A 21,023-nucleotide genomic window follows, 5' to 3' on the forward strand; every position below is an offset into this window, starting at 1 on the left:
TCAATTACATAAAAAATATTTAATATATGTAGTATTTTAATTAAATAGTAATTCCTACACTTTCCTTAAATTTTAAATTCTAGCCTATTTATTCCAATTTCTTTCAATTCTAGCCACATGAATTAGAGTTTTATTACAATCATAGCCTCTCTTTCATTCCAATTCTAGCCAAATGTTATTGCAATTTTAGCCATTCCGTATCTAACTCATCTAATTTCAAGAAATCATCTTTTGATCTCATCCGTCCATCTTAATTAATTCCTAGATCTAATCCTAACCCTCCATCTCTATCTAATCGACGGTTGTGATTAAATTCCCTTTTCTTCTTGATTCCAACACACTAAAAAAAAAAAAACAAAAAACAACAAAATCAAAACCTAAAATTTCTACTCCCCCCCTCTCTCCATCCGTCTCCCCTCTCCCTTCTCTCTTCCTCTCCTCCATTTTTTTCGGCAAAAGCCATCATCGTCGGTGAGCTCTCCCTCTCGCTCCTTCTTCGTTTTTCTTTTCTCCCTTCTTCCCCCTCCTCTCCTCCCCTCTTCTTCTCCTTTTATCCTCATCTGACCAGCAGCCTGCGAGCCCCGCCAGCAGCAGCCGGCAACGCGAGGCCACAACGAACAGCAGCCGCCTCTTCTTTCTCCTCTCCGACGCACGCAGCAGCAGCAACCCACCAGCAGCCTGCGCAGCAGCAGCACCTGGAGCGGCGCACGACAGCAGTCAGGCCACTCCGGCCAGCAGCTGCGACCAACAGCAGCAACTGGCGCCCCTCTCTTCTCTCTCCCTTCTCCAGCGCTACTCTCTCTCCCCCTCCCGTCTCTTCTCTTCCCTTCTTCTTCTATTTTTATGCAGGCACCAGCGCCTCCCGCCAGCAAGCAGCTCACTCGCCCTTTCCTCTTCCGGTGACACAACGGGCAACAATTCAGGCTATGGTCAGCAATGGCGTGAAATCCGAACTTAGTGTTTGAGAAATGACGGATCTGGACAGATCCGTCTAGGTTTGTTCTAGTCAATTAATTGTTATTCATCTCTTAATATTCTTAGTTGTTGGTCCTTGGCATGCTCTGGATTTCTATACATCTACTTTATGTGAGTAAAAATGTTTTGAACTGCATTGTAGAAGGAGCCATGAGTTTTTCTTTTTTTTTATCTTAAGCATGTTTCGTTGTAAGTTGCTGATGTTTGAATGCTCTTATATCTATATAATTGGCTTCATTATAATTTGATGATATGCAGAAAGAAATAATATGTTCTTGATTTAGAATTGTGGACCCTTGGTTTTAAATTGATTAACTTCTTAAACTAATATGATGCAAATTTTCCCTCAACTTTGATGCCTACGGATTTGTTTTTGATATCAACTTAGTAATTTTGTATGATCCTTTTGTTGAACTACGTGACTGATGCACATGATGAAATTGTAGGTTCTGTGATCTTTGTAATATTGATACCTCTCCCTTAATTAATTACTCTTGCCCGACGAATTTGTAATTGATAGCTTATTAATCAATTTCTTGTTTTATTCGGTTGTGTATATTTTTGACATGTTAATTTTGGTTTTAGTATTTTTGAATTTGACTCATATTTGGCTCTTCATTATTTAAGGAAAAATTATATATCTCTTCCCAATTTTATATTTTACTTGCTTACATGGTAAAGTAATATTATTTTTTGGCTCTTCTTTGGGAAAATATATTCTCTTATTTATTTATATTTGGTAAAATATATAAAAGATAAAGGATAATTTCTTATTTGTTTATATATGGTCAAAAATAATTAATTATTTTCTGATTTTGGATTCTTCTTCATTTGTGAAAATATTACTCTATTAATTTATTCTTACTTGTTTATATTTGGTAATGAAATATTTTAACATATTTTCTGATTTGGATATCCTTTAAAATAAGGAAAATTGTATTATGATTGATTCCTTGAAATATTTATTTCCCTTATTTGTTCCCCCTCCTCTACTATATAAAGAGACTCCTTTTATTCATTCAAAATATACCCATTCACTCTCAACCAAAAATTCTCTCATCACTCTCCCTTCTCTCATTGCTCTCTTGCTACTTTAAACAATATATTAATATTTCGGCAAATATTCAAGTGCTTTTCTCCGCTATTTTCCTGCTTTGTTCGAGTACAAGGTGAATCATTTTGTTTTGTTTAACAGGTTTCATATTTGAAGTTCAAGTTGAAGATTAACTGAAGAAGGATTTGTTTATTTGTTTGAATGTATATATGTCTATATATTTTATTTTTTCCGCTATTTTATTTATTCGAATGTTGTAACAATTGTAACCCTAAGATCATATAATAAAGTTATTTGGGGGTCGTCTAGGGGAGGGGGATTTATATGCTTACTTGCTCATTATTTTTTTTTTTAGAAATCATGCCTATAGGTTTGTCTTTAACCACCTAGATTTGATATTTGTAGGTGTTATAATCTAATCAATTTTCAATTTGCTTGACGTTTTTGTTAACAAGCCTTAAAAAAATAAGAACTAGAGTCCATTAATTTTTAAATGTTAAAATCAAATCCTAATAAATCTAGTAGGTTGTTAGATGTTAAAATATTATAAATTCTCATTTGTCTTATCATGTAGAAACCATGTCTAAGGTTTAATTTGTTCATACCATTTACGAAATCATGCATATATATGTTACTTTTTTTGAACACCTAGAAATCATGTCTATAGGTTTGTAAATAAGAGAATAAAATTTGTTTGTGCATATTTGAGTCCTCCCCTAAAATTAATTAATATTATTTAACTAGTAATCCCATTTGTTTTCCACATTCGTGATGCAATATTTTTTTCTTTTTTCTTAATACTAACTTAGAATCATTTCATGCATTTAACTTGGCTTTAAAAAACATTTCAAAACCTTGTAACATAAATTTTTTTTAAAAAAAAAGTCATTATTCAATCTTTCTTTAAATTTTGGATTGATTATGACTCTACTTTATTTTGAAATAAATTATAAAGTACTATCTCCTAACCTATCGTTAGTGGGAAAGTCAAAGGAACTACGAGGTCTAGTTCCAATTTTTTAAAACCGATGCGTCCCCGGAAGTACCACTTCCCATGAATTTCAAAAAGAATTATGTGCATTTATATGTAATTGTTTATGTGCCTACGTGTGAACTAAATATTTTAAATCATTTTTCAAAACATAACTATTTTTAGACCGACCTCAAATCAAAATTGTTTCTATGGTGGAGGAGCACGATCAATAATATCGTGGCATCATCCCTATAAAGAAACAAACATTTTTTTAAAAAAAAAAAATAAATAAATAAAAAATTCCTATTCAAAACTTATCAATTTTCAAACTTTATTTTCGCACATATTAATTGCTTAATATTTGCCAATTTTGTTTATAACATAGTGTCGTATGTCAAAATAAATATTTATTGCCATCACCTAGCTTTACATATCTAAATAAGAATAATAGTCTTAATTGTTTCGTATTTGTTATCACTTAGTAAGATTAAATAAATTAATAAACGACCTTGATTGCTATTTGTACCCCCACATAGATTGCATGAGATACGGCCGGGACCCACACTTGTGGACCTCGAGGGATGCCTAACACCTTCCCCTCGAGGTAATTTGAACCCTTACCCTAATCTCTGGCCCGTTGACCTTAGTTAGACTTAGTTAGGTTAGATAGGCGCCCTAACGCGCCTTAATTCGTTAGGTGGCGACTCCAAAACTCAAAAATCCCAAAAGAGTTGTTAGGTCGTGCACAAAACCCGTTTTCCGCGAAAATGGGGCGCGACAAACACTCGGGTTGGTCCATATAAATTTCTTCGTTTAGGTCTCCATTTAGAAAAGCAGTTTTTACATCCATTTGATGAATTTGCAAATCAAAAATTGCAGCCATAGCAACTAAAAGTCTAATGGATGTAATTCTCGTTACCGGAGAAAAAGTATCAAAAAATTCTAGGCCTTCTAGTTATTTAAAACCTTTTGCAACTAGCCTAGCCTTGTATTTGTCAATAGAACCATCCGGTTTCAACTTTTTCCTTAAGACCCGGGTATTTGCAACCAATTGTTTTACAACCCGGTGGTAAATCAACTAACTTCCAAATTTTATTAGAAATTAGAGATTCCATTTCATCATTTACAGCCTCTTTCCAAAAAATAGAATCATGTGAAGATAATGCTTCTTTCAAAGTTAGAGGGTCGTTTTCAACATTAAACACATAAAAATCAGGACCAAAATCTTTTTCTACTCTAGCTCTTTTACTTCTTCTTAACTCAAAATCAACAACATCTTTATTTTTTAAAGTTGAAGTAGAAGAACTAGGTAGTGACAAAATATTTTGTTTAATCCTTTGACCCCCACTATTTTTAGTATTAAAAGGAAATTTATTTTCATGAAAAATAGCATCACCAGATTCTACTACAATATTATCTTCAAGATTAAAAAATCTATAGGCTGTACTATTTGAAGCATAACCAAGAAAAGCACAAGTAGTAACTTTCTTACCCAACTTTGTTATCTTGGGATCCATTAGCCTCACAAAGGCTAGACAACCCCAAACTCTTAGATATCCCAAACTTGGCTTGTAACCTTTCCACAATTCAAAAGGTGTCAATTTAGACTTTTTATGAGGCACACGATTCAACACATAACAAGCAGTTAAGATAGCTTCACCCCAAAAATTTAAAGGTGCATGTGACTCAATTAGCATGACATTAGTCAATTCAACTAAAGTTCTATTTTTCCTTTCTGCTACTCCATTAGACGAAGGAGAGTAAGGAGGAGTAGTTTCATGAATTATTCCCAATGATCGAACAAAAGAATTAAACTCATTTGATTCATATTCACGGCCTCTATCACTTCTAATTCTTTTTATTTTTCTTCCAAACTGATTTTCAACCTCATTGAGATAAATTTTGAAATTTTCAAAAGCATCACTTTTATTTTTCATCAAGTAAACATATGTAAACTTAGAAAAATCATCAATGAAAGTGATAAAATATCTATTACCTCCACGAGTTAGAATTCCACCAAATTCACAAATATCAGTATGAACTAATTCTAACAAATCAGTTTTTCTTTCAACTTGAAAATGAGGCCTTTTAGTGATCTTGACTTTACTACAAGTCTCACACTTTTCAAAAAAAATTTTAACCATTGGGATTAATCCTAAACTACTCATGATTCCAACATAACGATCATTAATATGACACAAACGAGCATGCCAAAAATTAGTAGAAGAAAGCATATAAACAGAAGTAGAAGTTTTATTCATTTCAACATTCAACTTAAACATCCCATCACATGCATACCTCTTCCCCACAAAAATACCTTTCTTCACTATTACCTATTGATCAGATTCAATAATTTGTTTAAAGCCTGCTTTATTAAGAAGAAAACTAGACATCAAATTTTTTCTCATAGAAGGAGTATAAAGTACATCTTTCAATGTTAATATCCTTCCAGAAGTAAAACACAATTCAACATCTCCCTTTCCAAGCACTTGAGTAGTGTGAGCATCACCAAGCATGATAGTTTTGGGGCTCCTCAAAATGAGTATATTTTTTAAACCATTTTTTGTCATAACAGACATGCCGGTTTGCACCAGAATCAGCCCATCATCCATCAACATTCTCAACCATGTTTATGTCGGTAATCACCGCCACAAAAGGTTCTTCGGTAACGTTTGCCTGAGGGTTAGGACCACGTTTTTGGAATCTGCAAAATCGAGCAATATGCCCACTCTTGCCACAAACAAAGCATGGTCCCTTTTATTGAACTTGTTGATTTTGTGCTTGGTGATTTTCACCATTATTTTTCTTGAATTTTTTCTTCTTAGGCTTTAAAGAAGTATTTTTATGAGTTTCAGAAGTAGCATTATTCGAAGTAATTAAATTTACCTTCGATGTGATGTTGTTCTCTTCTGTTTGTAAAAGTGCATCTTGACCTCTTACTTCTTCTTCCATGTAGATTTTCATTATCAAGCTTTCAAGAGAGGTTTCCTTTTGTTTGTGACGCATAGTTTTTTGAAATTCCTTCCAAGAAGGTGGAAGTTTATCCACTATGCCATAAACAATAAGGTTATCTCCAATTTTAACCTCTTCGGACCTAAGCTCTCCGACAATCATGATGAAGTCTTGAGCTTGATCTACCACTGATTTGTTGTCCACCATTTGGAAACAAAAAAATCTACTAGCTGCATATTTTTCACTCCAGCCTCTTCGGTATCATACTTACTCTGCAATGCCTTCCAAATTTTCTTTGCACTAGAGTAAGTTCTATTATAATAATCATAAAAATTATCAGATAGACAATAAAGAAGATAATACAGACACTTATAGGAATCACCATCGTACTTTTCCACTTTCTCTAGATGAGAAATAGTTTCATCATAATTCATAGTGGTGATGTCTTCTTTATTTGGATTTCTCGGTTAAAACGTAAGAAACATTGAGAAGACTTAAGTAAAAAAGTACTTTACCCTTTCATCTTTTGAAATGGTTACCATTGAACCGAAATGGCTTGTTAAGATCTCCCATCTTGACATCCGCGGTTTTTTTCAATTGTAGCCATCTTTGAATCTCCTTAAAATTGTTAGTGAAAAAACTTACAAGATAATAAAATTTCAAGATTACAATTGAAAATAAAATGAAGAAAGTAATCTCTTTAGGCTGAGGCGCGGATATTTCGCTCTCTTTAAGGAGATTCAAGCCCACTGCAGCAAATGTTTTCACCGGTCCAGCAGTAGTCCTCTTTGACTTGTCCCCTCCAGGATACAACAGCCTTTACAAAGTATAACTCAACAACTCTGGACAAGAGTTGAGTCCAAAGCTCCACAAAAAAAGAACACCTCCATTCAACTAATAAGAACTCTCTTTAGACTAACTCTTTCACTCTTTGTTTTCTCTTATGAATTGTGTGTATCTAAAACCAAATGAAGACTACCACTATTTATACTACAAGAAGTCTTTCTAGCAATGAATAGGAAGATAATGGAGGTAGTAAATAGTGAAGATAATGGCCTTAGGAGTTACATAGGTTACAATGGGAGTTACATAGGTTACATAAGTTACAATGGGAGTTACATATGTTACATATGTTACAAAGGGAGTTACATATGTTACATAGAGGTTACAAAGGGAGTAATGGAGGAATTAAGAATGAAATACATTGATGGATAACCAATGCTAATGGATGATGTAGAAGTCATCCATTCTTATAACTCCAAAATAAAGCAATTTAATATGTTAAATATTAATATTAAAATGCTAATAACTTTGTCCACCAAAGGAAGAGCATGAAGGAAGAATTCACTTAGTGTTTTTGTCACAACTCTGCTTTGAACATGAGACGTCATGGTGCTCAACCCACTTCATTGACCACGCATTCTCCTTATTGCTATCCTGTTATGCTCTACATAATATTTACTCTCTCTTACTTCATGTAGCATGCATTTATAACTGTTGCATACATTCGTCTTTCTTTCGATGACTAAAAAAATTCATATCTTAGTGGTGATAGGTCTGTCTTTTGTTATTACCACGCTATAATATTTGACGCTATAAAATAGTCTACAAAAGCAGTTCCATAATAACATGATGTTTAGGTACTGTCAACCCATTTACAACAAGAAGAAGCAACAACAATGACGGATTCATGATTTTAAGAAGTGGATACAGATTGCACCAAACTAGTCCTTAGAGGGGTTTGGATTCTGTTGCAGATAATAGTGAGTTAACTAACACACAATCACAAAAAATTAACACAAAGAATAACGAGGTTAGATATAAATCTACATAGTAAACCATCACAACCCGAAAATTCAAGAAAAGATCATATCTTGTGAAAAATCTAATACTCCCCCATCCCATTTTTTTAATCTTGCACCTCAACTAATTCCACAAGATACCTGTCACCTCTCCCCAACAACATGTACCACATAACTCTTAACTCTGTCTACCAAAGCTAGAACAAATAGAAAGAAGTCGGTTAGTATTTTTGTATGGATTTGTACCTGACACCTCACGGTGCTCAAACTACTTCGTTAACCACTAAGTCACATCTTTGTCACCTTCCTCCGTCCTATTTTATGTGTCATTTTTATCACTTCACTTGTGGAATGTCAATTCGATTACTATTCAAACCTAAATTCAATCAAATCACCTATGACATTTCAAAATTAAATTTAATTATTTTGAAACTACACGCAATTCTTCTCATATCAATATAACGAAACAAATATTACATTTTAAAATGTTCCCTAGTTTGAATCTCAAGAAGCGAAATATAGAAACGCATGGTGTAGTAAAAAAAAAGCTTTTAAAAGGGGGAAAATGAGAACGAACCATCGAAGACTACATCGGAAGCTTCGCCGGAGACGCTATTTGTGCGGCGACAAATCCTTGAAGAAGATGCAAGTGAAACTTGATTATTAAAAGGGGTATAGGATATAGAAAAGCCGGTGAATTTCAGAGGGGCACGGCGGTCCCATGCGGCGGAGGGATGGGTGGAGATCAGAGGAAAAAATTGAAGAGATGGCGACTGAATCGAGAATTGTCGACATAGGAGGGAAACTGTGCGACTAGGTGACGATTTCTATGTTTTATATATAATGCAAATGTGAAAAAGACACATTTATACAGCCAAACTAGGCTCCATCTTTTTTCTTTCGTATTTATATCGGAGTCGAACTAATTTAAATATTTTTAATTTCGATTTGGTATCGCAATCTGATTTCGACTCGAGACTTGACCTTGAGTTTGGGTTGAGTCGGGTTGCATTCCAAGTTAGGGTTAAGTCTTGAGTCATTATCAAAATTGGGAGTTAAACTTTTGGTCGGAATTGATAGTCAAGGCCCAGGTTGGGATCAGTTTTGGAATTTGTGTTATTGTTAGATCGGTAGAAGGGTTTTTGTTTGTGCCCGAGTTTGAGTTTGATGTTATAGTATTTGATTAGATACTTAAATACTTTAAGGATAACATTTTCTTCTTACTAATCAAACGCGAAAAAATAAATACCCATTAAAAAAAGTCGTTTAAAAAAAATATTCATACCAAATACACTCTTAGGGCTGTTTGATCGTGCGATATAAAATCATGAGTTGAAGTTGTAATTTTGTTTGGACATGCAATTTGAACGTTTTATGTTGTATATTTTTTCAAAAACATAAAAACATAATAAGTTGAAAAACTATTAAAATTATGCCAATATTTTTATATAATCTTACAAAATTAATTAAAGTTTATAAAATCGCATAGTACAATATCACAAAGCTATTCTTTAAAAAAATATTTATTAATCAAATATTAATTTAATAGAAAGATTAAACATTTATTGTTCAAGCTAAGAAAATTATTTTTTACCAATTAATGCCATAGTGGTCTGTCAACTTGTCCGCTTAATATAACGATAAAAAACTATTTTTTTACTAAATGTTAGATTTGAATGAATAAGTAATAAATTTGGTTGATAAATTAATTTAATAAAAAATATAATGAACAATATAAATAGTAAAGTAAGAATTGATTTGAAGTAATAATTAATTTTATATTAGTGATAATGATCGCTATATGATATACAAATAAATTTGAGACGTAATGATATAAATTGTAATTTTTTTCTCTTTTATTTTTTACATATAAAATAAATAGTTATCAGATATAAATATTAGTTTTTTTTATACAACATACAAACTTGTGGATCAATTTTTATATTTGTAAAATCCTAAATCATGATTTGAAATTCTCAAATCATGTTTTTTAAAAAAAAAATTGAAATGTTATATCTCAATATGAAATTATGTTAGTGAAAAAACTTACAAGATAATAAAATTGCAAGATTACAATTGAAAATAAAATGAAGAAAGTAATCTCTTCAGGCTGAGGCGCGGATATCTCGCTCTCTTTAAGGAGATTCAAGCCCACTGCAGCAAATGTTTTCACCGGTCCAGCAGTAGTCCTCTTTGACTTGTCCCCTCCAGGATACAACAGCCTTTACAAAGTATAACTTAACAACTCTGGACAAGAGTTGAGTCCAAAGCTCCACAAAAAAAGAACACCTCCCTTCAACTAATAAGAACTCTCTTTAGACTAACTCTTTTACTCTTTGTTTTCTCTTATGAATTGTATGTCTCTAAAACCAAATGAAGACTACCACTATTTATACTACAAGAAGTCTTCCTAGCAATGAATAGGAAGATAATGGAGGTAGTAAATAGTGAAGATAATGGCCTTAGGAGTTACATAGGTTACAATGGGAGTTACATAGGTTACATAAGTTACAATGGGAGTTACATAGGTTACATATGTTACAAAGGGAGTTACATATGTTACATAGGTTACAAAGGGAGTAATGGAGGAATTAAGAATGAAATACATTGATGGATAACCAATGCTAATGGATGATGTAGAAGTCATCCATTCTTATAACTCCAAAATAAAGCAATTTAATATGTTAAATATTAATATTAAAATGCTAATAACCTAACAAATTACATATCCAATCACCTTCTTTTCAAGTAACATAACTTCTAACTTAAGTTGATCCACCAGCTACGACATCCTATCGGACATGTAGTTAGGAATAAGGAGACTGCTACTAGAGGCTCAACCTTTATTAACGGGAGAGCCTCCGACTCAACGTCCTCCGTGTTTAGTAAACTTCCACATAATAGTCATTAATAATAATATTTATTTCTTCATTCATGTAAAAACACACTTAAGCTACCAATCCAAGTTAAAAGTCATTTAGAACAGCTCTCAAAATTTTGATTCAACTTGGGTGAAAAAATATTTCATCCTTGTGAATCCCTAGATAAGAAAATCTTACACAATTGCGTTGATACTTTCATCTAAAAGCATCCTTTAGTCATTTACATCAATTCTATAAAAACATGTGTATCTTCATAAATAAGTTCATATTAATTTAACTAAAAAATATGTAGTTAATTCAATTCATGTCATATATATATATATATATATATATATATATATATATATATATATATATATATATATATGATACACAATAGGTAATTGAATCATAGTTGAAAAAAATTAATGAATATTATATAAAATCCTAACTTTGAATTGATAATATGAACTTATAAAATTGGAAGATTTTGAAACCCAAGGGAGGAAAAATTCCATTGATGAATACCAACATACCTTAATAATTAAATTTCAAAAATTTTGAAACCCAAGGTAAGAAAGACTCCATTGATGTGTGGGGTCCATCTCCATGTAGCAAACTTTGAATAACTCTCTGTCAATTTCAAAGTTTGACAGATTTGGTGCTGAATTATTTTTCAGCTTTACTTAATTTTCAACTAAAATCTTACCAAAAAATCTGCATAGGTGAAAAGATTGAAATTTTGTGTTTTTTGTGAGGTCACTGGTGACATCATTAGGAGTAGATTTTTCCTATAAATACAGAGCTCTTGCTCATTTAAAAAATGCACCAAAAAAGAATTACAAAGGAGAGAAAAAAGAGTGAGGCATCACAGAAGAAAATAATTTGTGAGGAAAAATAGAGAGTGTGAGCGGTATTGTAGTGAGGTGGAAAAATCAAAAGAGTGTTATTTCTTTTGAATGTGTAGTGGTCTTTGGAGTTTTACTTAGACATACAAGTGTAAAATCCTTACTATAGTGATATTCGTTGCTCCTCTCTAGTCGTGATTTTCCCCTTATTTAGGAGGGTTTCCACGTAAAATCTTGGTGTCATTATTTCTCTTTTATTCTCGTTGATTAACCGTATTATTGTGTTCCGCATTTATTGCCTTTATTACCGCAAATATTATTTCTGTTACGAATTTATTCCCAACATGATGAATATCACCTTAATAATTACGTCTCAAAAGTTAGGGTGAATTGGAGATCTTGAAGTAAAACAGGACTTAAATATTTATACATGGCTTAGAATGTGGATTAAAACGACATAGCTATGGATAGGAAACTAAAATAGTCTAACTTAAAAAATTTGACCATATTTAATTGTTCCCTCCATGTTTAACCCTTCACGGGGATCGTCAAATAGGGGAGGGGCACAATACACGTAGGACATCATGTAGGACAAAAAATGACATGTAAGACATAAATGTGATCCAAATTAAAGAGCATATTTATACACTATTTTATTAAGTAAACAAAATTTTTGCCATGTTTTTATAATACACGTGGATCTTATTATAAATAATTTTATTTACATTATACAAAAATTTAAATAATTTAATTAAATATTTTAAAATATTAGACAATGTTCTCTAGATATTAGAAATATAAGCAGCTAAACATTATATTAACATAAAGACATTAAAAAACCTTATTACACATTTAATTAATTAAAATGATATACCATGAGTCCGTGTCATGTATTTATCCTTTTATATTGTTATCGCTTGCCTATACAGAAATAGAAGAGTCTTTTTACATTTAATTAATTAAAATGATCTGTGGCATGTATTTATCTTTTTATATTGTTATTGCTAGCCTATACAAAAATAAAAGAGTCTTTTTGATATATTTTCTTCCTTTATTTTATTTATAACAGTTTAATATTATACATTCATCAAGAAAATAATTATATATATAAATATTTTTATTACATTATTTTTACTATTTAATGTTTAATATTAGTAAAACATTAAAAAATATATTTTTCTTTATATGTTGAAAGTGAAAAGTAAAAAAAAATAAAAAATCTTGCCTTATACAATTTACATTTCGTGTATCGAGTGGAGATTTACCCAAGTTAAAGAGCATATTTATATATTATGCCATTATTTTATTAAGTAAACGAAATTTTAGCCATGTTTTTATAATACACTTTGTGGATCTTCTTATAAATAATTTTATTTATATTATACAAAAATTTAAATAATTTAATTAAATATTTTAAAATATTAGACAATGTTCTCTACATATTAGAAATATAAGCAGCTAAACACTATATTAACATAAAGACATTAAAAACCCTTATAACACATTTAATTAATTAAAATGATATACCACGAGTCTGTGACATGTATTTATGTAATTATCCTCTTTAATAGATTATTCATAAATAGTGATACTTAATTACCTTCCGTTGAATTTCAGTAAATTTATTTAAAATTTGAAAATAATCCATTTTTGTCTTTGAACTTACAAATGACTAAATTTACCTTTTATATTGTTATCGCTAGCCTATACAGAAATAAAAGAATCTTTTTGATATATTTTTTCTCTTCGTTTTTGTTAGGTTATTAGCATTTTAATATTAATATTTAACATATTAAATTGCTTTATTTTGGAGTTATAAGAATGGATGACTTCTACATCATCCATTAGCATTGGTTATCCATCAATGTATTTCATTCTTAATTCCTCCATTACTCCCTTTGTAACCTATGTAACATATGTAACTCCCTTTGTAACATATGTAACATATGTAACTCCCATTGTAACTTATGTAACCTATGTAACTCCCATTGTAACCTATGTAACTCCTAAGGTCATTATCTTCACTATTTACTACCTCCATTATCTTCCTATTCATCTTCACTATTTACTACCTCCATTATCTTCCTATTCATTGCTAGGAAGACTTCTTGTAGTATAAATAGTGGTAGTCTTCATTTGGTTTTAGAGACATACAATTCATAAGAGAAAACAAAGAGTAAAAGAGTTAGTCTAAAGAGAGTTCTTATTAGTTGAAGGGAGGTGTTCTTTTTTTGTGGAGCTTTGGACTCAACTCTTGTCCAGAGTTGTTGAGTTATACTTTGTAAAGTCTGTTGTATCCTGGAGGGGACAAGTCAAAGAGGACTACTGCTGGACCGGTGAAAACATTTGCTGCAGTGGGTTTGAATCTCCTTAAAGAGAGCGAAATATCCGCGCCTCAGATTACTTTCTTCATTTTATTTTCAATTGTAATCTTGCAATTTTATTATCTTGTAAGTTTTTTCACTAACATAATTTCATATTGAGATATAACATTTCAATTTTTTTTAAAAAAAAACATGATTTGAGAATTTCAAATCATGATTTAGGATTTTACAAATATAAAAATTGATCCACAAGTTTGTATGTTGTATAAAAAAAACTAATATTTATATCTGATAACTATTTATTTTATATGTAAAAAATAAAAGAGAAAAAATTTACTATTTATATCATTACGTCTCAAATTTATTTGTATATCATATAGCGATCATTATCACTAATATAAAATTAATTATTACTTCAAATCAATTCTTACTTTACTATTTATATTGTTTATTATATTTTTTATTAAATTAATTTATCAACCAAATTTATTACTTATTCATTCAAATCTAACATTTAGTAAAAAAATAATTTTTTATCGTTATATTAAGCGGACAAGTTGACAGACCACTATGGCGTTAATTGGTAAAAACAATTTTCTTAGCTTGAACAATAAATGTTTAATCTTTCTATTAAATTAATGTTTGATTAATAAATATTTTTTTTAAAGAATAGCTTTGTGATATTGTACTATGCGATTTTATAAATTTTTATTAATTTTGTAAGATTATATAAAAATATTGGCACAATTTTAATAGTTTTTCAACTTATTATGTTTTTATGTTTTTGAAAAAATACACAACATAAAACGTTCAAATTGCATGTCCAAACAAAATTACAACTTCAACTCATGATTTTATATCGCACGATCAAACAGCCCTAAGAGTGTATTTGGTATGAATATTTTTTTTAAACGACTTTTTTAATGGGTATTTATTTTTTCGCGTTTGATTAGTAAGAAGAAAATGTTATCCTTAAAGTATTTAAGTATCTAATCAAATACTATAACATCAAACTCAAACTCGGGCACAAACAAAAACCCTTCTACCGATCTAACAATAACACAAATTCCAAAACTGATCCCAACCTGGGCCTTGACTGTCAACTCCGATCAAAAGTCTAACTCCCAATTTTGATAATGACTCGAGACTTAACCCTAACTTGGAATGCAACCCGACTCAACCCAAACTCAAGGTCAAGTCTCGAGTCGAAGTCAGTTTGCAGTATCAAATCGAAGTTAAAAATATTTGAATTAGTTCGACTCCGATATAAATACGAAAGAAAAAGATGGAGCCTAGTGTGGCTGTATAAATGTGTGTTTTTCACATTTGCATTATAATAAAACGTAGAAATCGTCACCTAGTCGCACAGTTTCCCTCCTATGTCGACAATTCTCGATTCAGTCGCCATCTCTTCAATTTTTTCCTCTAATCTCCGCCGATCCCTCCGCCCCTCGCCGCCGTTCTCCGCCGCATGGGACCGCCGTGCCCCTCTGAAATTCACCGGCTTTTCTATATCCTATAACCCTTTTGATAATCAAGTTTCACTTACATCTTCTTCAAGGATTTGTCGCCGCACAAATAGCGTCTCCGGCGAAGCTTCCGATGTAGTCTTCGATGGTTCGTTCTCATTTTCCCCCTTTTAAAAGCTTTTTTTTTTACTACACCATGCGTTTCTATATTTCGCTTCTTGAGATTCAAACTAGGGAACATTTTAAAATGTAATATTTGTTTCGTTATATTGATATGAGAAGAATTGCGTGTAGTTTCAAAATAATTAAATTTAATTTTGAAATGTCATAGGTGATTTGATTGAATTTAGGTTTGAATAGTAATCGAATTGACATTCCACAAGTGAAGTGATAAAAATGACACATAAAATAGGACGGAGGAAGGTGACAAAGATGTGACTTAGTGGTTAACGAAGTAGTTTAAGCACCGTGAGGTATCAGGTTCAAATCCATACAAAAATACTTATCGACTTCTTTCTATTTGTTCTAGCTTTGGTAGACAGAGTTAAGAGTTATGTGGTACATGTTGTTGGGGAGAGGTGACAGATATCTTGTGGAATTAGTTGAGGTGCAAGATTAAAAAAAATGGGATGGAGGGAGTATTAGATTTTTCACAAGATATGATCTTTTCTTGAATTTCCGGGTTGTGATGGTTTACTATGTAGATTTATATCTAACCTCGTTATTCTTTGTGTTAATTTTTTGTGATTGTGTGTTAGTTAACTCACTATTATCTGCAACAGAATCCAAACCCCTCTAAGGACTAGTTTGGTGCAATCTGTATCCACTTCTTAAAATCATGAATCCGCCATTGTTGTTGCTTCTTCTCGTTGTAAATGGGTTGACAGTACCTAAACATCATGTTATTATGGAACTGCTTTTGTAGACTATTTTATAGCGACAAATATTATAGCGTGGTAATAACAAAAGACAGACCTATCACCGCTAAGATATGAATTTTTTTAGTCATCGAAAGAAAGACGAATGTATGCAACAGTTATAAATACATGCTACATGAAGTAAGAGAGAGTAAATATTATGTAGAGCATAACAGGATAGCAATAAGGAGAATGCGTGGTCAATGAAGTGGGTTGAGCACCATGACGTCTCATGTTCAAAGCAGAGTAGTGACAAAAACACTAGGTGAATTCTTCCTTCATGCTCTTCCTTTGGTGGACAAAGTTACTAGGTACCTGTTGCGGGTAGGAGGTGACACATATCCTGTGGAATTAGTCGAGTTGTACGGAAGTTGGCCAGGACATTAAAGTTATGAGTTATCCCAAAAATACAAAGAAGAGGATATGTTAGTTTAAGTTTCAGCTACTAGCATATTGCATTTTGAAGATGTTTGCTTACTCCCTCTGTTCCCAAAATCAGCTGCATATATTGGATGTATCTCTGGCTGTTAGGAAGGTTGAATAATACAACCAGTTTACTCGTGTAAGGGTTTCAACATTCTGTACAATATAAGCATGTTCTTCTCTCTTTTCTGATGACATGACTTCCTTTTCCTATAAGCTGCGAAAATGTGGATTGGACCTACTTTTAATGCGAGGGAAGAAGTAGAATCCTTTTTTTTTTTTTTTTTTTTTTAAACTGGTAACATGGAAGAAGTAGAATCCTAGATACAAGACATCATGAAAAATTTCATGCTAGTTGTAATATGCTGACGTTGAGCTAATGTGCGTTGTTGCTAATTGCTGTGGGTAGTTTATTAAGGTTTCAGGGGCAGAGGCAGGTTCTGGATCTCATCGTCACTGAGATATCGTAGATTAGGGGTGAATTTATTAGTATGTCATAGGAAAAGTCCTGCAATTTAACAATGGTCACATCTTCTTGATTATCAAGATGGCATGAAGGATCAAGAGCTCCCAACATGGTATTAGTATTCATCTATTGAAATCCTAAGAACTGCTTAGCTGATTTCAAATATGCTCAATTGAAGGGATGGACAAAGACTTCTGAAAAAATTTCAGTACTATGAGAAACGCATCTAGGTACTGAGGAAAAAGTTAGGTAGTCTGAGCTGGAGAAGTCAAATATCTGATGATAAACATGATTTAGCGTAAAATGCTATAGAGCACTATCTGAGTTGAGTGTTTTCTATGAGAGGAATTATGATAAAAATATCAGCTAGATTAGTGTATAGGGAGAGATGTGTAGGGGGGTAGTGGTTCGTTCAGCTTACACAATCTCTCTTCTTGGAGATACCGTGATGTGACTATTGAATGGGAGTGTTTTTCTAGGTTAGTGCTTGTTAAGATATATACTTGAAAGAAAGTGATGTGGTTATTTTGCATGTACCCACAGTTGAGGAGTATGCACGTTGGTTATGATTGATATAAAAATCATGAGACCTTAAAGCCATGGAAATAATGTCAATTGATAACAAGTGATTTTCATGGAAGGAGATCAAAGGAGAAGAGTGACTGGTGTTGGAGCGAAGGACTTTTCATAGTAAACAAGATCTAGTACGAGCTTAAGAAAGGAACGTCTTTCCGATGGTTTTTTGGTAAACAAGTTTTATTCCACGTGTTACAAAGGATAAGAGTGATTTAGCAATACTTCTCCATAACTGGCAAACAAGTTCTTGTTCGTGTACTTAATATTTCTTCTTGTAAAATTATCTTCTTCTAACTTTCTTGGGGCCAAAGAACATCCTTTCAGAGTGACCTGGGATGCATTGTAGCCAACGAGAGTACTACCCATAGCGAAGGCTTTTTTTTAATAAAAAATTTGGTGGTGTATGTTACTGTGCATTTTTTATAAGAAGAGTGCACACTCTCCGTCCTATTTTGGGAGTTGAGTCGTCATCACACTCTTGGGAGTTTCGAGTTCTTTCTTCATTGAACTAACAAAACTGAAAGGGTTTGCTACAAATTTTCTTCCAACAAGTAAGCATTACTGTAAAAATTGTTGCTTTGCCTGGCGCATGTTGAGAGGTTGTGCAGTGAAAATTACTATTGATCAGTTAGCGTTGATGTCCTTGGATGCAAGATCATGAAATTGTCTTGGAGGAAAAAAGAAGGGAAATCATGGAAGAGAACTTTTGAGCTATCCATTTATTTTGTAGTTTTTTTTCATTCAACGATTGCACAATTTTTCAGTTTTACTTTCTTCAAAGGAAGACGTAAAACTTTGTTAGTATTAGGTTCCTGAGACTTTTTACCGACATTATTGCTTCCTCACATTTAAAGTGAATTCTCAAGCACATAGAGAAAACCTTAGCAATTGATCCCATGGTTTGGCACCGTAATTCCAAAAAGAATTTAGGGTATATCTATTTTGTTGAAAGCTTGGACTAGAACGATTTGTCAATATCATTCTATAACTTACACTTCCCATAACACAGCCAAAGGTGTGGCCTAGTAGTCGATAAAGTAGGTGATTTATTCCCATTTGTCTAAGCCGTGATGAACAAACTTATCTGGTATTGTCGGAAGATTGCCTGTACCTGGTAAATAGTCGTGGTACGACCAAACTGGCTTAGGTACCAATGTCGTAATAAAAGAAACTTACACTTCCTTTATGTCTGGCCAATATATATATCCGGTATTGGTGGAAGATAACCAGTACCTGGTAAAGTAGATGTATATCGAGCAACTATGCATTTGGAGGAGGTTCATCACTGGTTGAAAGTTTTAGCTTCGCAGACAAATTTGCCTAATCTTCTTCTATGGTTCATTTTCTGTTCTTTTTCAGTTCCCAGCGTGACAGAGGAAACATGGGATTCACTTGTTCTCAACGCTACTGAACCTGTGGTGGTTGAGTTTTGGGCTCCCTGGTGTGGACCATGTCGCATGTTCCATCCAGTAATCAGTGATCTTGCAAAGCAATACACAGGAAGGGTGAAGTGCTTCAAGTTGAATACCGATGACAGCCCTTCTGTAGCATCTAGATATGGAATCCGAAGCATCCCAACGATAATGATCTTCGTTAACGGAGAGAAGAAAGATGCTATCATTGGTGCTGTACCCAAAACAAGTCTAACTGCCAGCATAGACAAATTCTTGTAGAAGCTGCTGAATGGTAAAAGCTAAAAGCTACATTTGCTTTGTTTTGTCTTCTTTTTTCTTTCTTTTGAATGGTAAAACCAAAGCTACACTTAGTTTTGAGCTTTTTCACTTATATGAAGTTCATTTTTACCAGAATTAGAGGTGTTAATATTGATCCATGGAAGTATATTCAACCCTAATATTCGAATTTGAGTTGGCGCTATTGGATTAAACTCATCGTTTGATCCGTTTTGACTCAAAGCAAACTTTAGGCGGGTTGATTCGTGATCTATTTTATACTTTTGCTTCACTTTGTTTGTCTTTATTTTTTAGTCTATTTGAAAAAAGAACGTCTCTTTCTTTTTTGACCACTCTTAAGGTCTCAATTTTTACGTTTCATGTTTAAGACTATGGCTATCTAAAGAGTATCTTTTTGATATATTTTTATAAATTTGTGGTTTATAAACCCACTCAACCATTTGTCTTGTTTAGGGAAAGCACATAAGGATTTTGGGAGAGGGTAAGTTAAAAGTTTAACTAATTATGGCTTTAAATTTAACTCAACTTCGAAAGCTAGCTCATAAGAAAGACTTGTCCAAGTTCGTATAACAATACGAAACTTTTAACACCCCTTACATCCCCCAAACGGTAAATTGGAGCGCAGACAATATAACTATCATGTATTATATGGAGTGTGGACATGAAGCCTAACTTAATTCTAAAAACTAGTTTACAAGACGATATTTGTTTGAGTTCATAATATATAGACTTTAAATACAACATTAAATAAAATCAATCAAACAAATTGAGACGGAATATTCTTTAATTGACAAATGACAAATCACATAGACTCTTCGAGAAGCAAAGCTTTGAATAATAGCAATAAGGAAGCTTTCATCATTCTTACGAACCAATGATAATATCAACACACCATGCTCTCATTTTCTAGTCGAAAACAAACAAATTAATGTTTTTATTATTAATATTTATATAAACATAATATATTTGGTATTTTTTTTTTTGAAATCCCACATAATGACTACAATCTTTGTCATAATCTTTGTCTTTTGGATGAGCACGCTAAGATAAACATTGTATCATCTTTTATTGAAAGTAATAGAAGTTGTCGATTGATCGTGTCTTTAAAAATTTTTCACATAAAATTATGTGATCTTCCTTTTCATTATTATTGCTTTTGTTAATATTGTCTCACAACAATTTTATATTACGAAGTCAAGATTTTTACAAAAAAATAAAATATAATTATAGTTATAAAAAAAAAAACTTTTATTACACAAAAAATAATTTTATTTTATTATATAGTACAACGGAAAAGATGTTAAATTTCGTTAAAAAGAATATCATTTTTTCATCTGAATTCAAAAATGCCCTCGATGTTATTTTGAAGTTACTAAAATCCAAAATTAGTACCAAAAATTTTAGAAGCCACTAGGAACACAGATTTTCAAGAACATAGTTTTGAAGTTGTAATTTAATTAACTTTGATAAATTATAATATTTACTAATTAATTTAGATCAACCGCGTAGTACTAATCAAGGTATTAATTAGTCAAATCGAGAAAGTTTAAAAGTGTATAGTACGATACTCGTCTATGTTAATTAATTAATCAAATTAATTAATTAATAACAGTACTGGTTTATTTATTATATAGTCAGAGTATGTCTACTAATGATTAAGAAAATGTTAATTGGCCTCTAGTGTGAAAATAA

At 32.1% G+C, this 21,023-nt stretch overlaps 1 protein-coding gene and 1 long non-coding RNA gene across 2 annotated transcripts; both read left to right on the forward strand.

The window, feature by feature from the left end:
• The first annotated feature begins 352 nt into the window (after positions 1 to 352).
• Positions 353 to 3,203, forward strand: LOC138339037 (uncharacterized). The gene is made up of 2 exons (XR_011212059.1): positions 353 to 995; positions 2,171 to 3,203. It is a non-coding gene; the product is annotated as an uncharacterized lncRNA (long non-coding RNA).
• An 11,866-nt stretch (positions 3,204 to 15,069) lies between these two features.
• On the forward strand, positions 15,070 to 19,448 carry LOC101261858 (uncharacterized). The gene is made up of 2 exons (XM_004248112.5): positions 15,070 to 15,406; positions 19,000 to 19,448. Exons 1-2 carry the CDS (start codon positions 15,169 to 15,171, stop codon positions 19,311 to 19,313), a joined length of 552 nt encoding a protein of 183 aa, XP_004248160.1. The 5' UTR covers positions 15,070 to 15,168; the 3' UTR covers positions 19,314 to 19,448.
• The last annotated feature ends 1,575 nt before the right edge of the window (positions 19,449 to 21,023 follow it).

Source organism: Solanum lycopersicum, chromosome 10, assembly GCF_036512215.1.
Source record: "Solanum lycopersicum chromosome 10, SLM_r2.1".
In the NCBI taxonomy this organism is placed as follows: Eukaryota; Viridiplantae; Streptophyta; class Magnoliopsida; order Solanales; family Solanaceae; genus Solanum; species Solanum lycopersicum.